Consider the following 13,672-nt stretch of genomic DNA (forward strand, 5'->3'; position numbering starts at 1 on the left):
GAGGCTGGAAGGAGAGCAAGGATGCCATCTCACCCTGGCGGACGTTAGAGTTTAATCTCCCCTCAGCCCTGGGATAACTGAGGTCAGGATGACCACAGAATCTTGTTCAAAGGCTGCCTTCTGCTCTGCCAGCCATGCTGGGCACTGTCAGGTTGGTTGGGTGTCTGAGTGGCAGTTCTCCCTATGAGCAGTCTCCTGTTGACCCAAGATTTGCCTCTAGAAAGCCTGCATTTACTCTGCCTCCATCCCAGGACCCTGTTGGGGCCAAGGCTTGACCCATAAACCTGGTAGTCAGCTCCTGGTCAACTTTGTGTTCATTTTCCCATTTAGAACCTCATGTCTGTTTGACTTAGTGCACCCCAGACTGGCTGCCACAGTGCCTGGCTAGTGAACTGGTCAATTATTGCCTTTACACCTGGCTTTGGCCTGAATTGTGCTCTGCCTCTGCAGCCCAGGCAGTTCCTCCTGTCCCTGTTGTGCCAGGATCTCCCAGGTCCCAGCATCCTCATCTGTCTGCCTGCTCCCCTGGAAGAGGCCCGTGTGCTGACTCTGAGGCTGCGGTCACTGAACGAGGGGCCTTGCCAAGTGACCAGGGCAGAACCTGGGGACTCAAGGGAATTCCATGACTTGCTAAGAAAAGTTCAATGGAAGGAAAATAAATATATTGTCCCTGAGGTTGGAAGTTGCCATCTTCTGGGAGGGGTGGCCATGAGCTTCAGGAGTGGGAGACTGTTCCTTTCCCAAGGCAGACTGCTCTGAGGATGCAGAGCAGAGAGCAGGGCCTAAGTGGTGTCTCAGGGATCTATGCGATTAAATGTGCCCTTCCCGGGGAGGACAGCCTTGAGAGCAGCTCAGCTGGAGGATACGAAATTGCTCCAAAAATGCCTGGAAACTCAAGAGTAAAAATGAAATTCCCCCATTTGCACAGAGCTGTGATGCAGTCCACTCTTCAATGCCTCTTCACTGGATCCAGATGCTTTCCTTCCTGCAGGGCAAGCTAAAGAAAGTGGTGGAGAGGACTGAAGGGGAACCACAAAGGCAGTTTTCAGCTAGATGAACTCCTGACCTTTTGCTTTACCTCTTCTTATGGGGTTGAGACAATAAAGTACTTGCCAATGAGGGAAGTTACAGTGCAGCAATGAATGGTACAGAAAGCAAGCCAATGGAAGGAGAAGCAACAAGGTATAGTTGCAGAAGCTGAGGAAGGCTGCAGAGACATTGCAGCCCCTTGACTTTGAGAGGTCCAATTCAAATGCAAATTTCACCAAAACCAACAAGCTTTACTGTGATCAGTTGTGGGGTCAGCTCAGTCAGCTTTTGCAGGAGCTTTTCTGGGACATGTGTCAGAGTCAAGTCATTCTCCTCCTGAGTGAACATTCAGTCTCAAAGAACACCAGAACTCTAAACAGACTTATGCTGTGCCCCAGCCATTCCTCATTGTTGCTTGCTTGGGTTTTAACCCATATGCATGCTTGTGCCCTCCCTCTGCCCACGTTCACCTGAGTAAGCAAGGTGGTGAGGATGGAGGCAGTAGACACATGGACAGGTCTCCCTGGCCACCTCCCTCCCACACCCCCGTGGTCATTACTGCCTTGTTATGTCCCTACCTGACCCCAGCACTCAGGCCCAGTGTCCTTCCGCAGCCCTCTAGACAGGGGTGGGAATGGGCAGGGCAGGCCTGTGAGATGGGGGTGGTTCCTTGTATAAAGAACATGTACCTGGATTCTGACAGTTTCAGTGTCAGGTCAAATTATGCCACTTGGTGGCTTTGTGACCTTGGGCCACTTACTCAACCTTTCTGGGAATGTTTCATCCTCCACAGACAGGTATAGACTTGCCTGTTGTCACTGTTGCTAAGGGTCTCCATAACAATTTGATGAGAGAACAAAGGTCGTGGACTGGTGCAGCCCAGCTCTCTATGGATTTATTTCTCATCCTCGGAAAAACTCTGCAAGGCGCAATTGGTTTCCCCAGACTAAGGGTATGGATGAAACTGCCAACGGTTAGACCAATGACTAGCCCTCTATAATTTACGAACCTTCTGAATCCAAGTGATATGGTTTGGATGTTCATCCCCTCCAAATCTCTGTGGAAATGTAATTGCCAACGTTGGAGGTGGGCTTGGTGGAAGGGGTTTGAGTCATGGGGGTGGATCCCTCATGAATAGCTTAGTCTGTCCTTGTAATGAATGAGTTCTCACCTGATGAATTCACATGAGATCTGGTTATGTGAAAGAGCCTAGCCCCTCCTTCCTCTTAGTCTTGCTCCTTCTCTTGCTGGGTGATTTGCAGGCTCCTTCTTTGCCTTCTGCCATAATTGGAAGCTTCTGAGGCTGCCACCAGAGGCCCAGAAGCAGATGCCAGCACCATGCTTCTGGTACAGCTTGCAGAACCATGAGCCAAAATAAACCTTTTTAATAAATTTCCCAATCTCAGATATTCCTTTATAACAACACAAATGAACTAATATACCAGGTGACAGAAAAGCCAGCTCAGATGGTCTTGTCTGGGAAGGAACCTTGCAGAGTCACCTAACTAGAGATGTTACAGTGGGCAGGCCTCAGGGCAGCTCTAGCCAGAGGGACACAGGGTCTATCAGGGTGGTAGCTTTCAGTCCCTGCCCTTCTCTGGGAAGTACTGTGTCCAGGTGGTGATGAGCACTCAGGCCAGGCAGGCTCCCCTGGGCAAGGACAGGTGCCAGCAGGGGTCAGCTCACATGCATTCATCCATGGCCTTTGTGAATGAGTCATCTTTCTTCCCAACCAGCAAGCACAACCCTGCACTCCCTGTTAGTGGAGAGGCCTCCAGCATGGACTGAGGCTGAGCAGGGGGTAGAGTCTCCCACCCAAACATGGCCCTACCCCTGGCTGGGTAGATGCTGAGGAGTCACCTCTCCCTGCCTTTATTACTAGGACACAAGCCTGCCACCCTGTAGGGCATCACCAAGGTATCTCCTGATCTCACCAGCTAGTGTACAGAAATGTTAGTTCAAACAAAAACACCAGCCTGGCAAAGCCTCTGCTGTAGACTTCATGAAGCCAGCAGGGAAATGCAAAGGAAGACCTTCTCTCATGGCTGCAGGAGCTTCTGAGTGGCTCTAAGGATGAGCTTCTTGGGTGATGTAAGGCCAAGGACTCATGCAAACAGGACAAGTTTCCTAACGTCTCACCTTAAGCTTTTTGAACTTGCTCCAGCAGCTTTCCCTGCCACTGAAACACACAAAGTCAATTGCTGCTGTATGCCGGGAGCTGCTTAAAAGTGGCAGAACTTCACTTTCAGGATGGATGAATGGTGCCACCCACTCACAGGGACTCTGAAATGATTCTTTTCCATTAAGTGGGTGACATATGCCATGCACATAGAATTGTGTCGTGCTTACTGGGAGTCACCTATCATGACCTTACCAGCATTATTATCATCGCTATTATTATGGAATCTGCTCTCTGAGCCCTTGAATCGAGAACAGGGCAAGGCAGTATTCTCTGCAACCCAAGCGAGTAGCTGTCTAGCGGATGTTATGCTGTACTATCCTGGCAGGAAGACTTTCTCATCAAGGTCTGAGTTGGAATTTGCAGTCCTCCTCACAGGGCTGAAACATGGCCACCATGAGATACCCAAGTGGCAACATCATCCTCCCTGGGTAGTACCATGAAACATCTACACTGCACCTGCACACTGGAGACTAGGGTCAGTTTCTATTTAGCCATTTCATACCCCATCTAATTTAGGAACTATCTCATCTGACCCTTATAACCTTGCAAGATAGATAGCCAGGATATGCCTCCCATTTTACAGATTGGTGGGTGGAAGGCATAAGAGGCATTTATTGTAAAGGCCATGGGTCCACTGTGGACAGGGAGATTGCTTGGCAAATACCTCACAAAGGAGCAGGTTTTATTCTAATGCTGTGCAGAGGATGTGTGCAGAAATGTCATGGAGCAGATGCAGCAGAGAGCGCAGCTCCGTGACCCACAGGGGTCTGGTGTCCTTTCTGGGTGTGTAGGCACTCGCTTGGGTTGCAGAGAATACTGCTTTGCCCTGCTCCCGATTCAAGGGCTCAGAGAGCGGATTCCATGGTAATAATGATGATAATAATGCTGGTAAGGTCACGATAGGTGACTCCCAGTAAGCACTTACTATCACCAGACAATTCTATGTGCTTGGCTTGTGTCACCCACTTAATGGAAAAGAATTATTTCAAGGAGTCCCTGTGAGTGAGTGGCACCATTCATCCATCCTGAAAGCGAAGTTCTGCCACTTTTAAGCAGCTCCCGGTATACGGCAGCAATTGACTTTGTGTGTTTCAGTGGCAGGGAAAGCTGCTGGGGCAAGTTCAAAAAGCCTAAGGCGAGACATCAGGAAACTTGTCCTGTTTGCGTGAGTCCTTGGCCTTTATCAATGGCAGCTGACCTTGGGGAGAAGGAGTATCTATAGTTGTTAATATTGTTCATTTTACTTTAAAAGATAATGGCAAATTGCCACCATAGTTGTAGAGACCAGTGCTTCCCCTTCAAGATTCTGCACATAGTGTTCTGGGCATGGGGTTATGGGGTGGCAAGTGTGCTGTGTGAAATCTTGGAAGGGGGCCATAGAGCTGCTTGTAAAGGAACTGATGGATCCCTACCTCATCCATGTCAGACATCCTTCTTGTCAGAACCAAGATAGGCAGGAAGACAGGAAACACATGGACGTTTCTGGAAGCAAAATAATCAGCTGAAGCTATGGCTTTCAAAGATGTGTGGAGCAAGAAGAGCTCAGGGGGCCTGGAAGGATGTTGGCAGGACTGGAGCCAACACAGCTTCCTTAGCTTCATGCACTAAGGGTTTCTGGATGGGGATCTTTGGCTTGACAAAAGCATTCAACATCCCTAAGTGTTCCAGGTCAAACCACAGTAAATCCCTTTGGAGTGTGTGACAGAGAGCTTTGTGCCCAGGAAGAGGGGCACCTACTCATTCAGGGAGTAAGATTGAACAGATGTCAAAGCAGCATTTTGATTTGTAATTCATATGTCCAGGTGCAAAGATTGCCCTGGGCCAGAGGAAGCACCTGGCGTCTTCGAGATGGCTGGATATATGAAAGTCCCTTGGCTCACACGGTTTGCTGCACATCCCAGAGAGGCCATGTTAGAAGGACCATTTGATGACCCAGGGACATTAGAGGCAGGGGTGAGGACTCGTGATGCCACAGCCACCGTGGTTCAGCACAAGTTGCTTCGATCTCACATTTAGTTTTGAAAGCAGAGTGTGGCTGGATGCATGCTTCTTAGTTATAATTATGTTCTTTGGTGGAATCAGCTCAGTTTGTGCTGTTCCTCCTGCTCCCCGCCTTCTGCTCCCAAATACTGTTAGTGCTAGAGGCACAAAATTTCCACCTGGCTAGCCACCTTCATTTTGGCAGCTGACATCACTTGTTCCAGACAATTTCCAGGCACATGCCCTCCTCCTTCTCTGCCCATCCTTCCCAGAATGGTCCTGGGTCTTGGGCACCAGCCACATTCTCAGTCCTCAAGACCCCGGTACCTGGGTTGGCCTCTCCTCCTCCCTTTGGGGCAGGAGTTTGAGCAGCTTCGATGGTGCTCTGGGTTCCCCACACTGAATCTATATCGGACTTGAATTGCTCTGAAATGTTGATGTCTCCTTCTGGTACTTGCTCTTTAGGGAGTTGGTTTAAACTGGGAGAAGCCACTGTAGCTCTGGCTTTATTAGCCTTGTTCCTATTCCAGTTTTCTTGTTATCTGTTGTCTGGGCTGGGTCCTGTGTCCTTACTTCAGGGCCAGAGGAAGCTCGCTGACATGGATCAACTTCCATGTCCCCTTCCCAGCTGCTGACCTTTGGGAAGGACCCGGATCTCTCTGAGGCCCCATTTTCGCAACAAGGAGGGCCAGAGGTTATGGATACCAAGCTCTTTCCACAGTGCCTTGCATAGGATACACACAAACATAGCTGTTACATTTGTTAACTTTAGTTTCTAAAAAATATGGTTGCTCAGAATTTGTTCAATACCTTGAGAAATCTAGGTCAGCTGCTTTGCCTGGTGTTCTGGAGCCGCTACCCATCACTCAGGAATGCAGCCTCTCTCATGACCTGCCTGGTCTGTCCTGCTGTGGTGCTTTCCAGCATCACTCTATCAGTGGGAGGGCAGCTGTCTAGGGGATGTTTTGCTGTACTATCCTGGGCAGGAAGACTTCCTTATCAAGGTCTGAGTTGAAACTTGCAGCCCTCCTCACAGGGCTGAAACATGGGCACCATGAAATACCCAAGTGGCAGCATCATCCTCCCTTGGGTACTAACATGAAACATCTACACTGTGCCTGCACACTGGAGACTGCGGTCAGTTGCTATTTAGCCGTTTCACACCCCATCTAATTTAGGCACTGCTCTCTCATCTGACCTTCATAACCCTGAAAGATAGATAGCCAGGATATGCCTCCCATTTTGCAGATTGGTGGATGGAAACCCTGGGAAGTAAGTAAGCAAGCCAAGGTCACCTCTCTAGTCAGAGTAGAATCAGTGTTAGTGGCTTTTTAACCCCTGTTCAGCGCCTGTTCACTCAATCCAGCCACTGTGTGTCAAGGAGCAGAAATGCCATGCCCCTGTGGGACGGAAGCTCCTTCTGGGAGGCGGCCAGGCCGGAACCTGGTACCTCTTACAGCAAGGCCTCTGCACGTGCGACATCCTTCCTGCCCTGGTTGGAGCCAGAAAAATAGCCTTGCCCCACAACAGGCTCCCACAAATAGCACTTCTCTCTAATCAAACAGCTCTCTAATTTAGAGGGAGTTACCGGGCGGGCCTGCTTTCTGTCTTTCTTGGTTTGACTCACTTCAACAAGGCTTGCTCTGTTTTGTCAGAGACAAAATATAGCCCCGTTCCAAAACAAGATGTAGAATAACTTTTCTGGTAAGTTAATCATAAGATGGACTTTCTTAGCCAAAAATTCCTACCAGTCCTGCTGGCTCAAGGGGAGACACAAGATTCTGAGAGAAAGACTGTCTATCCTATATCAGTGTGGTGATTCATTGTCCAAATGAGATCAAATTGTTGAAATACGAATTACAGTTAAATTCAGTGCAGTTTTACTGTTTTGAAGAAAAATTATGATGACAAAGCAGGTCTTTTTCAGCTTAAGGAAATATCTGAACATGATGTTACAAGTGAATAAAAATGATGTTCCAGAAATTTCCATTTTATATTAAAGAGTTAAATAATTAAATACAAAAAAAGAACGGAGCACTTCTAGTCTACCCGTATGATAACCTTCCCTTGCATAGGTACACAGGGAGCACTCAGAAACTGTTGGAAGCTATCGTGGGGTTTTTTTTTTTTTCCCTTTCTCCTTTGCAACAAATCTGCCTTTGGCTTCACCAGTATCTTTTTCTTCTACAGCTCAGGGGAGACTGTCACTAGCGTGACCAGTTTGGCCCCACTACAGCCCAAGAAGGGCAAGAGGCAGAAGGAGAAGCCTGACGTTCCTCCTGCAGTCCCTGCCAAAGGTAAGGCGCTGGCCTGCAGTTTCTTACCTGGAAACCGTCATTATTGATCCATGTGGGTCTGGGGTTCCATGTTGGATTAGGACAGGGAGCACAGGCAGATGGGGAATATGACATGACATTTAATGATTATATAGTCTGGACCACAACCTATATTCTGGGCATAACTGGTGCTCAACCATCTCAGCCCTTAGCCCAGTATCTGGGTTGGGGGTGGAGGTGGAGAAGGAAGCAGGAACCTCGCATAGCTTGAGCAGGGGTAAGATCAACATCCACAGATGCCTCCGGATTGGGTTTCACTTTGAACTATTAAAATGTGCCACACATGGAGGGGTGGGATGAGGAAGTCTTCTTGGTTCATTCAGGGAAGAAAGGCTCTCTGAATTTTTAAAGATGTCAACCAGGTGTCCAGTTTATTTCAGATTTGTTCTGGGTATAAAATGAGGGCTATCCTGTGATTCCAGTTCTGATTTAGAGCAATGTAAGTGAGGAAGATGGGTGTTTCTGGAGGAAAGAACTGCAGGAGTATTAGGAGAGCCAAGACCGATCTTAGATAGTTCCTAAAATAACTGGTCAGTTTAGGAGAGCCAAGACTGATCATAGATAGTTACTAAAATAACTGGTCAGTTTAGGTGATATTCATACCTCAGCAAATTTGAAATATAGTTGGGGGAGCACAAGGGTTGCCCAAATGAACAATTTTATCCCTCAGCTGGGGCTTTGCAGGCTGTCCCCTAGGGACACATAAAGCCCTGTGGAGAAGCCAGTGGTGGTGAGGCTGAGCACTGGAGTGGAAAGAAGGGCTGGAGGGTATGGTCATACTGCAGGGGGATGAAAAGTGTAGACCTGGGAGGGAAGGGAGCAGAGAATGCCTGCCTGGGTCAGGCATCATACCACTCAATGCCATTCATTCCACAGTAGACATTACCCACCCTTACAAAGTTTAAAGTGAGACTTAAGAGAGGTAAGTGGTAGAGCCTGGCTTTCAATGCCAAGTTCAAATCCTAAATGGTTCAGGACTAGTTATATGACATAGAGGGAAGGACCTCTCTTTCTTTTTCTGTTAAGTGGGGACAATAAAACCCTCCCTGATGACCTCACAGGACTGCCGTGAGGATCAAGAGTTATTGCTATCAGCGCTAGTGTGTGGGTAGAAAGGAGTCTCCCAGGGAAGGTCCCAGCTTCAGCCTTCACTGGGTGCATCTGGTTCTCACCTTCACACCCAACATTTGCATATCTGGCAGAGTTTTATGCAGAGTTGTTTTGTTGACTTTACTGAGGGAAACGACAACACGTTCAAAGACTAGGGGAAGATCACCCCCACAGAGGGACACCTGACGATGCCTAGATCAGAAAGTTCTTCCTTGGGACCAGGAAGGGGTCCAAGACCTCTCAGAGTATGTCCCTGAGGCTCATGATATGTAGCCACTAAGAATTCTGGGAGGAACTGAAAGCTAAACCTTTGACCCACTTCCACAGCTCCGATAGCCCCTACATTCCATAAACCGAAGTTGCTGAAACCACAGAGAAAAGTCACCCTGGTAAGTAACTGTCTTCTGTATTCCTACTGTACCTTAAGCCTAAGACACAATTCAGATGCCAAAATGGTGCCTTTGTTAACTCAAAACATGCAGAAAGTTTTAGAAATTTTTATCCCCAAACAAAAGCTTGCTTTCTTCTCAGGTGTCAGCTTTTAAGCCAACCTTTCTCCATACTTAATTCCCAGAGTAACGCCTTAAAAATCCAAATATTTTCTATTATAAATGTTCTGTTTCAAAAAGAAGGATAAAAGCCATATTTGGAAATGTATAAAATAGGAAGTGGACCTGCTTGCATACATTCACCTGGTAATTACTCCGAAGAGACTGTTGCACATGTTTTCCAGAAAATATGTCAGAGCTTTTGATTTCGAATAATTTTAGATTTCCAGAAAAGTCATAAAGCTGGTACAGAGAGGTCCATGTACCTTCATCCACCTTCTCTTAATGTTGGTTCTTACATAGCTGTGGTACATGTGTCAAACCAAGAAATTAACATTGGTGCATTGCTATTAACTACAATTCAGACTTAACCAGATTTTGGTCTACATGCTGATGTTCCTTTTCTGGTGCAGGGTCCAAATCCAGGATCTCACACTGCAATTAATTGTCACATCTCCTTGCTTTCCAACAATTCAAGATGGCTCTGCAGGCTTTCTTTTTCTTTCATGGCCTTGACACTTTTGAAGACTAGTGGCCAGTGATTTTTTAGAATGTTCTTTGACTTGGTATTCTCTGAAGTTTTCTGAGCATTAGAAATGGGGTGTATTAGTCAGTCTCACACTGCTATAAAGATACTACCCAAGACTGGGTAATCTGTAAACAGGTTTATGAAAAGAGGTTTAACTGACTCACAGTTCCTTGTGGTTGGGGAGTCCTCAGGAAACTTACAATCATGGTGGAAGGGGAAGCAGGCACATCTTACATGGAGGCAGGCAAGAGAGGGTGTGTGTGAGCACAGGAAAAACTACCATTTATAATACCATCATATTTTGTGAGAATTCACTCACTTATCATGAGAACAGCAGGGAGGAAAGCACCCCCCAACCCAATCACTTCTCTCCCTTGACACCTGGAGTTTACAATTCGAGATAAGATTTGGGTGGGGACACAGAGCCAAATGATATCATGGGGTTATGGATTTTGGGGACAAACAGCATAGAGGTGGAGCTCCCTTCTCATTGCATGGTATCAGGGCACATGACATAAATATGTCTTGTTAATGGTGATGCCCATATTGATCACTTGGTTAAGATGGTGTCTGCTAGATTTCCTTACTATAAAGTTACAATTTTATCCTTTCCAGACCCTATTTGCTAGAGGCCAGTCCCTGAGTCCAGTTCACATTCAAGCTAAGAAGAGTTAAGCTCCACTTCCAGAAGGGAGGTGTGTTATGAATTTGTGGATACATTAAACCCACCACAGTAATTAGTAAGAATCTTAGGGGAGATATGTTAAGGCTTGCAAATATCTTGTTTTCCCTTGAAGTTTTGCCCACTAATTTTGCATTCATCAGTGGAATTTGCTTGCAGCAGATTTTACTATGGTGCACTAAGGGTGATTTTCTATTTCACCTTATCTTTCTAGGTGTATTATTTGGAATTCTTCTATATGGAAGAGCTGCCTTTCTTCATCTATTTATTATTCACTAATTCCTTGATATCAGTATGGATGTGTGGATATTTATTATTTCAGTTTTTAACTACATTATTATTTGTTTTGTTATTAATATTGTTCAGCAGTTAGTTGTGTATGTGTGCATGAGAGAGAGAGAGAGAGAGAGAGACTGTCACAGCTATGCTAAAGTGTGTATGTACTACAAAGGACCAAGACAATCTTGAGGGAGGAGTGCAAGTTGGATGATTTATATGCCAATTCTCGAGATCTACATTAAAGCAAGTGTAATCAGAACAATGGGGTGTTAACACAAGGGCAGACAAGTAGACAAAGGAACAGAATAAAGAGCCCCAAACACAACTTCATAGGATTGTCATTTGATTTATGACAACAGTGACATTGCAGTGCAGTGAAAAAGAGATTATCTTTTCTATATATGGTGATGGGTTTGTTGGATATCCATATGAAAAAAAGATCTGTATCCCCTACTCTACACCACACACAAAGGTTAACAGGAGATGGATCATAGACATAAGTGTGAAAGGTACAAACATGAAGATAACATTTCTTCCTAATTTCAGAATAGACAAAGATTTTTTTAAAAAGGCACATAAAGCACCAACCATAAAGGAATTGATCAAAAAATATGGATTATATTAAAATTTAGAACTTCTATTCTGATTAAAGATATCAATAAAATAGTGAAAAGGCAAGCTGCAGATTGGGAGAACATATCTCTATGCATGTATCTGACAAAGGTTTCTCTCACTTCCCCTCCCCTTCCCCTCCCCTTCCCCTGTCCTTCCCCCTTTCCCTTCCCTCCCCTCCACCTTCACCTCTCCCTCCTCCTCCTCCTTCCCCTCACCTCTTCCCCTCCCCCCTTCTCCTCCCCCCTCCTCTCACCTCTCTTCCTCTGCCCTTCCTTTTCCTTTCTTTCCTTCATTTTCTTTCTTCTTTCTTTTTTGAGGCAGAGTCGCTCTGTCACCTAAGCTGGAGTATAGTGGTACTATCTGAGCTCACTACAGCCTCTGCCTCCTGAATTCAAGTGATTCTTGTGTCTCAGCCTCTCAAGTAGCTGGGATTGCAGGTGCACACCACTATGCCAGGTTAGTTTTCGTATTTTTAGTAGAGTTGGGGTTTCATCATGTTGGCCAGGCTGGTCTCAAATCCTAGTCTCAAGTGACCCTCCCACCTTGGCCTCCAAAAGTATAGGCATGAGCCAGTGTGCCTGGCTGACCCAACGAAGGTTTCTTATCTAGAACATACAAACATCTACCAATCAATAAGAAATAAAAAGACAGCACTACCAAAAAAATGGGCAGAAGTTTTAAATGTGCACTTGACAAAAGAAGATATACAAATAGCCAGTAAACTCATAAAAAGCCCTTATCCTCATAGGCATCATGGCAGTGCGATTTAAAAGCATAAAGCCAGTTCACATCCACCAGGATGATTAAAATGAAATAACTTGTATAGTTTCTTTTTTGCCTATATTTCTCTGATCCATTTGGAGTTTAGAAATGGATCCAATTTTATCTGTTTGTCAGACTATTTTATTTTACCTTATGTCTTCTATTTCAACAATCATTACTTGCTAATTTCATTGAACTTCATTACCATATTCTAAACAATTAACTTTTATTTGTTTTGTTATTTATTCCTTTTTCTTGAGTCCAGTCAGTCTCTTTCCCCTCAATACCTTTACTTGCCTTTCCATTTGAACAATTTGTCTGTGAATGGAATTCTAGTTTCATAAACTTTTTCCGCGAGGTGCAGAGACATAGGGTAGGTACTTCATAGTGCATTTCTCTGAACTTCCTGTATTGCTGAACATAAATGCCAAACTCATGACTGTCACCTATAATTCCCACAAAGGTTATTTACATTTTCTAGTAGCCACTTTAAAGTAGTGAAAAGTAACGGATGAAACTGATTTTAGTGGTATAATTTAACTTACTAAAATATTATCATTTAAACATGTAATCAATAGAGCAATTATTAATTAAATATTTTCTATTATTTTTATTGTGCCAAGTCTTCAGAATCCAGTGTCTACATGAGACTTACTGCACATCTTAATTCACAGCCACAGTTCCAGTGCTGAGTAAACACATTTGGCTAGTGGCTACCACATTGGACAGTGCAGCCCAGAATCATCTACCCTCCATTGCTTCTTTAACTTAATTTTTACCACCATCCCTCTCTCTCATTTCCCTTCAGCCACATCGGCCTCCTTGCTAATCCTTAAATATACCAAGCATGTTCCTGTGGTATGGCCCATGTACCCACTCTTCCCTCTTCCTGGAACGTCCTTCCTAGGATCTGCCCATGGCATATTACTCACCCTCTGTGGTCTCTGATCAAATATCATGTAATGAAGGAGCTATCCTGATAGCCTATATAGAACACCACTACCCTGACATATTTCGTGATTATATTGATTAATCATCCATCTCTTCTACCAGGCTGCAAGATCCATGAAGGCAGGGAGCTTGTCCTCTGTGGTTCCAGATGTATTCTTCATGTTTAGAAATGTGTTTCATGCAATGGATATTTGTTTATGATTTTGCACACCAGCCCTGTTGAATAGGTTCTGTAATTCTACAACCATAGTTGGGTACATGAACCTCTGAGAGTCGGTAAAGTGAGAGATGGGTGACTTACCTAAGGTCATACAGCTTGTGGGTTACAGTCAGGGCTTATTCCAAAATCTAAGGTTTTTACCAGGGCATTGGAAGCTTTGCCTCAGTGTGGAGTCTGGGCCTGGCTGCTCTCTGTGCGTGATCCTGAACGCCTGTGTGGCTCAGCCTTGCTCCTGTCCTTGTTGCTCTGCACTTCACTTGTTCTTTAAAGGAGTCTTCTTTTGCCTGCAGTGAACTGTGGGTTCTAGCAGGCTTTTCATATAGTGGGTTCCATTTGGTTCATGTCATCAAAAAATTCCTCATCAATCTACTCCGTTGCCTATACCATATAGTTTTTAAATGCAGCAGCTGGCCTTTTGGCTTATTTTAAGAAACAATTGGCATTCAGTG

The 13,672-nt window shown here is 45.3% G+C and overlaps 1 protein-coding gene across 1 annotated transcript in view; it reads left to right on the forward strand.

Moving 5' to 3' along the window:
• VSTM4 (V-set and transmembrane domain containing 4) overlaps nt 1-13,672 on the forward strand; it is an 87,764-nt gene that overhangs the window by 50,796 nt on the left and 23,296 nt on the right. Inside the window, exons 6-7 of the mRNA XM_064370062.1 lie at nt 7,382-7,488; nt 8,965-9,026. Of these exons, the coding sequence (XP_064226132.1) occupies nt 7,382-7,488; nt 8,965-9,026 (169 nt within the window). The remainder of the gene's footprint in view (nt 1-7,381; nt 7,489-8,964; nt 9,027-13,672) is intronic.

Source organism: Aotus nancymaae, unplaced genomic scaffold, assembly GCF_030222135.1.
Source record: "Aotus nancymaae isolate 86718 unplaced genomic scaffold, 86718_ANA_hifiasm-v0.15.2.pri h1tg000099l, whole genome shotgun sequence".
Taxonomy (NCBI): domain Eukaryota; kingdom Metazoa; phylum Chordata; class Mammalia; order Primates; family Aotidae; genus Aotus; species Aotus nancymaae.